Below are 9368 nucleotides of genomic sequence, written 5' to 3' on the forward strand. Positions count from 1 at the left end.
ATGTCTAAATACTCTGTTTTAGCTTTGAATTTGGGCTTTTTGGTGCTAACAGCCAGAGCACTAGCAATCACTGAGGCTTCTTCTGTTTAAAAAGAAACCCAGGGCTTCCCTGGTGGCGCAGTGGTTGAGAATCTGCCTGCCAATGCAGGGGACACGGGTTCGAGCCCTGGTCTGGGAAGATCCCACATGCCGTGGAGCAACTAGGCCCGTGAGCCACAACTACTGAGCCCGCGCGTCTGGAGCCTGTGCTCCGCAACAAGAGAGGCCGCAATAGTGAGAGGCCCACGCACCGCGATGAAGAGTGGCCCCCGCTTGCCACAACTAGAGAAAGCCTTCTCATAGAAACGAAGACCCAACACAGCCAAAAATAAATAAATAAATAAATAAATAAACTTAAAGTCCAAATTTATAAAAAAAAAAAAAAAGAAACCCAGAAGGATTGAAATCAAATGAAGCATGCCCTCTAACCACAACAGCATCATGTTATAAATCAATAATAAGTTATCTAGGATATGTAGATATCTCTCAGACATCTCAGAACTTAAACAGCACACTTCTTAAAAAAAAGATCAATGGGTCAAAGGAAAAAAACACAGGATATTTTAAAATATTTTAAGTGATAATGACAATACAACTTATCCAAATTTATGGGATACAGCTAAGGCAGTGCTCAGATGGAAATTCATGGCTTTTAATGCTTATATTAGAAAAAAGGCCCAGGTCTTTTGGTATTTATAGCAAGACCAAGTCTTTGACTCCTTGCTGTTGACATTGCTCATGCATGCATTTATTCAATAACAGGATTTATTGTGCCTCTACAATGTTCAAGGGTTGGTATTAGGGGCTGGGGAAACAATGGTGAATAAACAGATGTGGTCCCTGCCTTCATGAAGCTTAATGGGTGAGACTAACTAACAAATTAGCATATAATTAATAATTGTGATGCGTCTAACTAGAACCAATACAGCGCAGAGACAGCAACTAACAGAGGGTGGACTAGCAAATGTGATCGGACACGGGCTCCTGAGAGGCAACATTCAAGTGGGGACCTGGAGATAGGACAGTCAGCCATCCTGGAAAGCAGAACCAGAGCTGTCTACGTATGTAGATGAGAAGGCCCTGAGGCCTGTTGTTGGAGGCCAGGAGGATGAAGGAGATTATAGAGATGGACAGAGGCCAAATCACATGGGGTCTCAGGTGCCAAGGCAAGGGGGTTGAGTTTTATTCTCAAACCGTAGAGACCCCTGGGGACTGAGTTCTGCCACAGCCTCCTGTTATTCCCAGGACAAGCCCTCTGGGCCTGAGCTGTTTAACAGGTCTAACCGGAACTGATCCTGGAACACACCACATGCCTGCCAACCCCTTTCCTTGAATCCATGTGCTCTCCATTGTTGCCCCAGCTCGCCCTCACTCCTCCTCCTTCCCCGTCTCGATGGCCCTGGGGTCCTGTCCTCTGGGAAGCTTGCCCTGACACCAGCTGTCTGCTGTGTAGAGGTAATAGCTCGGCGCTGTCCTCTGCTCCAGATGCAAGAGGAAGCGCGTCACTCGTTTTTCTGATCTGATCCACAGCAGCCCCAGGAGTCAGACACTGTCAGACCCTTAGGGGGAGCAGATGTTCTTAACCTACTTCCTCCCTCATCTATTATCACCATCCCCTGAGCCCTCTCTACTGCAGCAGTTAGCACTCTGAGTTTTAATTGTTGGTTTCCTTGTCTGTCACACTAGGTATAAGGGGTCGGGGGGGTGGTGGGGCTGGGTCTCTATTCCTGTATCTCCAGGCCTCAAGCACAGGGCCTGGCCCAGAGCAGGCTCTGTTAATGCAGCTGAACGCGTGATGAACCCTGGGCACCCAGCCCGCACTCGGCCGAGTCACTTACCCAGTGATCCATCCCCTGCAGGCCAGGGGGATCAGACAGGCCTGTCTCCACTCCATGCCTCACGCTGTGGCCACCCCTGGCACAGACTGCTCTGGGGCGCAAGGTGGGGTGCCAACTGTGGAGGGCGTCTCACCAGCCAGCTGCTTTTTCTGCAGAGAGATAGAGGGGATGTGGAACTGTGCGTGGAACCTGGTCAGTACTTGGATCCTTTCACAACAGTGACTCTGGGCTGGCCAGACAGTAACAAGGACTTTCGCTTCCAGTGGGCATGTGGTAGGTGACCTTAGAACTCTGAACCGTGCTATCTCACCACAGAGTGATGGACAGCGGTCAGCTTTTGCTGCTCTTTTTCTTAACCTTCACACCAGGATTACTCATGCTTGACATTTTGTGTGCCTTGTATGTGCCAGAGATTGTGAATTCCATGGAAATGGGAGGTGGGGGGAAGCAGTGGCAAACCACGATGGGGGTGGCCCTGAAGGCAGGCAACCAGGACAGGCACTATCTGTAGAGAATTTAGGAACAATAGTTAAACCCTAAAACTCAGCCTGCTTTTTTATTATCACCACAAACAACGTTAGTGGTAAAATACTCCTCCCCTCTTGGACTGAACCTGTCTTTTAACCTCCACGCTCTTGGTATGCCACTGAGAAGATAGTTTAGAAGGAGGAAGTGATGAGGCCTTTTCTGACAAACCAAGATGGTAGCACTAGCACTTATTTTTAAGAAATGGTTGCTCTCCTTTTTATAGGGATATATCCTAGCTATGCACACACTGTTTTAGAAATAAAATGAATGCCAGGGCTTCCCTGGTGGCGCAGTGGTTGAGAATCTGCCTGCTAATGCAGGGGACACGGGTTCGAGCCCTGGTCTGGGAGGATCCCACATGCCGCGGAGCGATTAGGCCCGTGAGCCACAAATACTGAGCCTGCGCGTCTGGAGCCTGTGCTCCGCAACAAGAGAGGCCACGATGGTGGGAGGCCCGCGCACCACGATGAAGAGTGGCCCCCGCTTGCCGTAGCTGGAGGAAGCCCTCGCACAGAGACGAAGACCCAACACAGCCAAAAAATAAATAAATAAATAAATAATAATTAAAGGTGCTAATAATTAAAAAAAAAAAAATGAATGCCATTCATACTGTACATATTGCTTTTGTTACCTTTTTTTTCATTGAACAATATATCCCACATATTTTCATGTCTTGGAATCTTCTTCTCCATCTTGATTTTCATAATAACTGCATAATAGACTGTCAAGTTGCTGTATGATCATTTATTTACCAGTGCCCTCTTTTTGGACATTGAGGTTGTTTCAAATTATTTGCCCTTATAAACAATGCTGTAATGAACATCCTTACAGTTCAATCTTTATTTGCGACTGTGGTTACTTTCATAAACAATTCCCAGAAATGGAATAACTGGGTCAAAATCATGCAACATTTGAAGTCTTTTGATATTAACTGGTAAGTGCTCAGGACATCCTTCAGCATGTTAGTTCTTGTTATCTGAATTAATAGAGGATACAAATATAGGCTTTAGGTGATTGAGCTGATGAACTTGCCCAGGCATATCCTGTGAATGACTACACATAGGGGTAGCTGAGGTAGTGGATACACATTAATCAACAGAGTTGAAGCGCAAGGGACACAGAGACTTACTGAGTTGGTACAAAGCAGGAGATGACATGCAACCTCCCAGATAGAGATACAGCCTCCCAGGTTCCCAGTGTACCGCACAGAGACAAACAGCTGTGGACAATCACTTACACCAGGGACAAGAAGGTGCCTTCTCCCAGGCGGGGCTGTATATCCTCTGGGCGCCTCTCCTGCTCTGCGCTGGCCTGCTCACCAGTGCAAATCACTGATGCAAAACAAGCCAACATATCCTGCAGGTTTGCTCAGAGTCTGGGTGAAGCGGGGGTCATTTCCCCAGAAACATTCTTCCGTGGCACCATTCCTTCAACCTGAAAGTAAAATTAAAAAAAAAAAAAAATCTCTATTTGGAACCAATTTTCTTATCCATGACCCATTTCTTCTAAAAACCCCAAACCAGAAGGTAGCCACATGTGTCAAGTTCAAGGTTCCTGGATGGATCACAGTGTTGGCCCACCTCTCTCTCTCAGGGCACTGCTGGGCTCAGTGGAGTGACTGTGTTGAGAGGCAGCTGCTCCGCACAGACCAGAGGGAGCTGGGTGCCACCGTCCTGCCTGCCGACGCCTGACTCTGCTGTTACCCTGCGCCTGGCAGTCTGGAGAGGCTGGGGGCTGGAGAACCTGGAGGAGCAGTGCCTCTACGTGTCTGCCCCCCTGGAACTCAGGCCGTGAGTTAGGTGGGAGCACAAGAGCAAACTCCTGCAGGGCTGCCATTTGGCCAACACGTACTGAGTGCCAGCTCTGGCTACACTGACTAAGGGGCAGGGCGTACAGTGGTGGGTAAAACCAGACCCAGTCTCAGTTCTCACTGGGGTTACCTGGTGATCAGCAGTGGTTCACACAAATGAATGGAAGGAGAGAGCGCGCCTCTATGACAACTTCCCCGACTCCGGGTCAGGGAAGGCTGCCCTCAGCAGAGATGTGAAGACAGAAGGGGAATTAACTTGGCCAGGAAAAGGGAGGGCGGGAGAGAGAACAGACAGTCAAGGGAGGGAGCATACAATAATCCGGAAGTGAAAGAGGCTGGTGTGGCTGGGGCATGGAGGAAGAGCAGGCAGGGCCTGGCTCCGGCAGGGCCTTGAGGGTTATGTCAGACACATGATTTTGGTCTTTATCATAAGAGTTCTGGAAAGCCACCCAAGACTTTTAAGCAGGCTGGGAACGTGATCACGTGTTGCTTCCAAACGCTCTGGTAGCAGGGTGGAGAAGTGGCTGGGGCGGGGTCAGGGGGCGGCGAGAGAGGACTCAGGGAGGCTGCTTAGGCACTTGCAGGAATCAAGGTGAGAGTTCAAGGTAGCGCGGCTATCAGCTGGGTCCCTGAAGGAAGCAGATGGCTCACTCAAACTGGGAATGGAGGGGAGTTGGATAAGGGGTCTATTTACAGACAAGGGCAGGGATAAGGGGATCAACCAGGGATGTCAATGCAGGACTACAACAGGAGGAAGCCATTGTCCCTCATAGGCCTGCAGGGGTAAGAGAAGCGGATGGCATCACTGGAACCCCCTTGGGAGCTGCAGCTGTGGGAGAGGTGCCCCTGGCATGAGCTGTGGCCTTGGCCAGAGGAACACGGCCTTTGCCAACTGCAGTCCATTTGGTAAGGAGCAGGGAAAGAGGTGAATAACTATCCCAACCTCTCTCCTCTCAGTGCGCCCCATTGGCTGGGCCCATTGGCTGGTGTGGAGACTTGGTGATGCAGTCTATGGAGATCTGTCCCTGGTGCACAGAGCCACAGAGCTGATGGCAAGTGGGCTGCAGGGGCAAATGGAGAATGTCTGGCTCACTTGCACTAGGGTAGACGTGAAGACAGAAGTGGGGAGATTCGAGAGCTATTATAAAGCTCATACTGAAAGGACTGGGGATGGGTTGGACACAGCAGGAGTCAGTGATCTCTCAGTGGCTCACGTGAGGGAATATGACATTACACAGAAGGCCCAGGACTCAGGTCCAGACGTGTGGGCCCATGTTCCATCCCCCACTCAGGAGTTGTGTCACTGGGACTAATCACACAACTCTCTGAGCTCACTTTGCTCGTCTGTGATATGGGGATTCTGATAGGGTTGTGGTCAGCACTGGCTAAGCTAATAACAATGGGATGTGGCATGTGTGCTGTAAAATCACAGGATTCACTGATCATTATTAGCACTAGAAAGAATCATGGAAACTGACTGCTCTTATCCCCTCACTTTACAGGTGAGGAAACTGAGGCTCAGCGAGGTTAAGTGACTTGTGCGAAGCGGTCACTCACAAGTGGCAGGGGCGGGATTGGAGCCTAGGGTCCTCTCTCAGCCTCAAGCACTTTCCGTGTCGTTCTCCTGTGCAGTGAATGAAATGGGAATTCAGGCAGGAACGAATCGCTCCATCTTCGTGACCTGGTTTTGGTTGGGGCAGAAGTTGTTTTTATTCCATCTTTCACTTGACAAAGCCATTTCCTACCTTCTCAAAGGACTTGAGAAGAACTGGACAAAAGACCAGGCGGGCGGCCACAACGTCTGAGGGAGCATCCCTGCTCCGTTCTCTGTCTCCCTTTCAGCTGTGAGGAGAACTGCAGGACAGTGAATGCCAGCAGGGACGTTATGCTCAAGGTCACCATGGGGGACAAGTCTGCAGCAGCCGTGTTCAGCTGCTATTTAGATGACACCCCGCTGGAGAAGGTGAGGACACCGGCAGCCTCTCAAAAACAGAAACGTCTTCCCACTTTGACTGACCAGACCTGAGTCACATGCCCAGGACTGAGCTGGGGGTTGGTCAACTCCACTCAGAGCCCGAGGAGTAGGAGTCGGGGGCTGGGGAGCATTGGTCAGAAGACAGAACGGATGCAGCGGAGCAGAAACAATAGGGAAACATCGCAGCAGAAGCTGTGGGTGCCCCAGTCCATCCTTACCAGGCTGATGCAGGCATCCCCCAGCTGCGATGGGGCGGCTGCTGGCCAATAACTGTGGGGTCTAACAGCCCAGCCCCCTGGGCTCTGAGTGAGACAACTTCTGTGGTGCAGCTTATGCGCCAGAGCTCCCCATGGGATCAGGCTGAATGAAGCTGGATGCCTCCCGAAACCACTTCTTTGCCTTGTTTCATTCTCCACCCCATTCGGCTTCCCTCCGTGCCCTCCTGGTTTTGCCTGGGAGCCCTCCCTCGTAAATGCCCTGCACACAAATCCTTGTCCCAGGCTCTGCTTCCAGGGAATCTGGCCAAGGACAAACACCCTAACACGGCTGGAGATGGGCTACTTGGGCTGACCTCAGGAAAGCAGGTGATACTGCCATCCATCCATTGGAGACAAATCCGAAAGGCCTCCCAGGGTCAGAAGCCACTGCCCTGCTGAGTCCTGTAGGCTGGCTGCAGCCTCAGGGGCCCTGGGCTGTGCTCTCTTTCAGGCCGAGCCCCTCCCGGCGGCCTGCAGACTCCAGGGATTCTGGCTGCGTTCTTTCATCCTCCTTCAGAGCGACACCGCCACCCTGCTGCTGAACAGCTCCTTCCTGAGGACCCGCAGCCAGGCCACCGGAATCAGAGTCAGAGGTGGGAAGGCCTCCTTCAGTCTCTTGTCACGGATCCTGTCTCCTGCAGACAGTGAGCAAGACAAACCCAGCAGCGCTGAAACAGGGGACATCAGTGCAGGGTGGGGACCATACACAGGCTCCGGTGTGAATCCCACCACCGCCACCTTCTAACTGGAAGACTTCAGGCATCGGATTCAAGCTCTCTGTGTCTCAGTTTCCTCTCATGCAAACGGCACAACAGAAACACCCGCCTCTGAACTGTATGATGCAGGGTGGATGATACACCACCAGTGGTAAAAGCAGATCATCCTGGGGTGTGCAGCCTGCGCGTCCTGCCAGGCGATTCAGCGCTTCTTACTTAAAACAAGCCCAGAGCAGCAGGAAAAGTAGACTCTCAAAAAGATAAATAATGGGGTGATTATTCTTTTTCAGATGCGTTCCTTTGATTCAGTATTTCTCAAAGTGGCCCATAGACCACCCGCCCAGGATAACCTGGGGTACTAGTTTAACATGTACACTCCTGGGTTCACCCCAAACCTTCTGAATTAAGTGTAGGCCAGGGAATTAATTTTAATTGATTAAAATTCTCTATGCCCAGCTCTTCCAGGTGTGTACTCCTTTTGAAAAACCAGGTGATTATAACAGGTGGTGTGGGGTATTGGCGCAGGTTAGCTGGGGGCTCTTCATGGTGCTATGGGAGCCCATGGTTTTGGGTGAGTTCTGCGTGTTTCCAGATCCTGGCTGTGGCCCGTCCTAACTCAGTCTCTTGAGCAAGTCTTGTTTCCCGATATAATCCCTCCTCACTAAAGCCCTGGGAGGAAGCTATTATTATTAGCCCCATTTTACAGACGAGAAACTGATTCTTAAAAAGGTCAAAGCCAAGGTCACATGGATAGTAAATGGCAGGACTGGGACTCTATCTCTGCCCAGTTTCTCAGAGTGAGACCCTGGAGCGCCCTGAATCAAGGGGGTGAGGGGGTGGGCGTGGGAGTTGTTAGATATGCAGATTTCTGGGCCCCACCCCAGAATCTACAGAGGTCTGAGGCCCTGGAGAGAGGCCTGGGAACCTGCATGTTGAACAAGCTCCCAGGAGATCGTGAACCATGGCGGAGTTTGTGCGCCTCACACAACCCCCCAAGCACCCTCTGTCTTCTCTCCCCACCGCTTCTTTCTCAGCGGTGACCAGGTGCGCTTATGGGGAGGGCACCTACGTGATCAGCTCCCTGCCCCTCCCGGAGGTGCCCACCTGCACCACTGCCCCGGAGGAGGGCACTGTTCTGACGAGCTTCGCCATCTCCTGCAACGCTTCCGCCGCCCTGGGGCCCCTGGGGTACTGCTTCTGCCTGGAGTCAGGTACCGGCTCAGGACTAGCTCTCTGCTCAGCTCCTGGGCTCATCCTCTCCAAGAATAGGTGCCCGTCTCTCTCTGGGAGCTGCAAAGAATATGTACCATGTGTGAGACAGGTTTGCAGGATGACCCTGAAGCCCCGCCCCCAGGCACACGGACCCTGCCACACACCTCAGAAAGGTGAGAAGTAGTAACTCCCTATCTCCTCCGCAACTGTGGAGACCAAAACGACCTCAGTTGTGGCATGAGGGACGTGGAATGGGCTAAATGGAGGAGGATATGCAAAAGTGTGACCACGTGGGGCCGCTACCAGGATACCACTCCTCAGTGCACGGTCGGAGTAGCCCCGACCCCTGGAGCTATTCAGGACAGGGATGGCCTGGTTCACAGAACCGTCCACGACATTACTGACCCCAGTTTGCGGGGGGCAGCCGGGAATGGGTGATGTCACAGAGCATGCTGAGCTGAGACGAGACCTGTTTGCACAGGTTTACAGGAGAGGACGGAGCATGCCGATGCCCGTCGGCACTGCAATGCCCCAGCCGGTGTCCTGTCACCACAACCCACACCCACGACAGCAGCAGGGCATCAGCAGGAGAGACGGGGCGAGCGCCCACATTGCCTCTGCTCTTCCGGTTTGGGGGTGGTTGGTCCTTGGCGGGCCCATTTGAGTCCTTGTCTCCTCCCAATGGCCTTTGGCATCCTGTGACCCTCACAAGAGCTCTGAAAATGTGCTAGTCAGATTGGGACCTTCCTGCAAACCTAGGCTCCAGGAGTGCTGCAGGGGTGCTCCCCAGTGTCCGGCATTAAACACCACAAGGCCATAAACTGAAACCCCTGACTAGGCGAAGGTGGAGGGGCCCCATCCTCAGACCCAAGGGAGTGTGGTTTTCATGGGGTGCCCGTCAGATGGACATGGAATGCAGGGCTGTTCAGAGGGCCGTGACTGGGTCTGAGCCTGGAAGGGACCAATTCAAGGAGGGTAAGTGGATTTCATTTC

General features: G+C 52.0%; 2 protein-coding genes across 2 annotated transcripts in view; one reads left to right on the forward strand and one right to left on the reverse strand.

Moving 5' to 3' along the window:
* BCO1 (beta-carotene oxygenase 1) overlaps positions 1-1965 on the reverse strand; it is an 88454-nt gene extending 86489 nt beyond the window's left edge. The window contains exon 1 of the mRNA XM_082366350.1: positions 1878-1965. The gene's annotated coding sequence lies outside the window, so the exon portion shown is untranslated. The remainder of the gene's footprint in view (positions 1-1877) is intronic.
* The window catches only part of LOC309617699 (polycystin-1-like protein 2), a gene marked incomplete at its 5' end in the record, with an annotated part of 99076 nt that overhangs the window by 40987 nt on the left and 48721 nt on the right, over positions 1-9368 (forward strand). The window contains 7 exon segments of the mRNA XM_082370218.1: positions 1882-2150; positions 3999-4065; positions 4067-4196; positions 4200-4204; positions 6058-6238; positions 6779-7040; positions 8198-8374. Coding sequence (XP_082226344.1) covers positions 1882-2150; positions 3999-4065; positions 4067-4196; positions 4200-4204; positions 6058-6238; positions 6779-7040; positions 8198-8374 — 1091 coding nt within the window.

This window comes from Balaenoptera borealis, assembly GCF_965194805.1.
Source record: "Balaenoptera borealis genome assembly, chromosome: 19".
Lineage (NCBI taxonomy): Eukaryota > Metazoa > Chordata > Mammalia > Artiodactyla > Balaenopteridae > Balaenoptera > Balaenoptera borealis.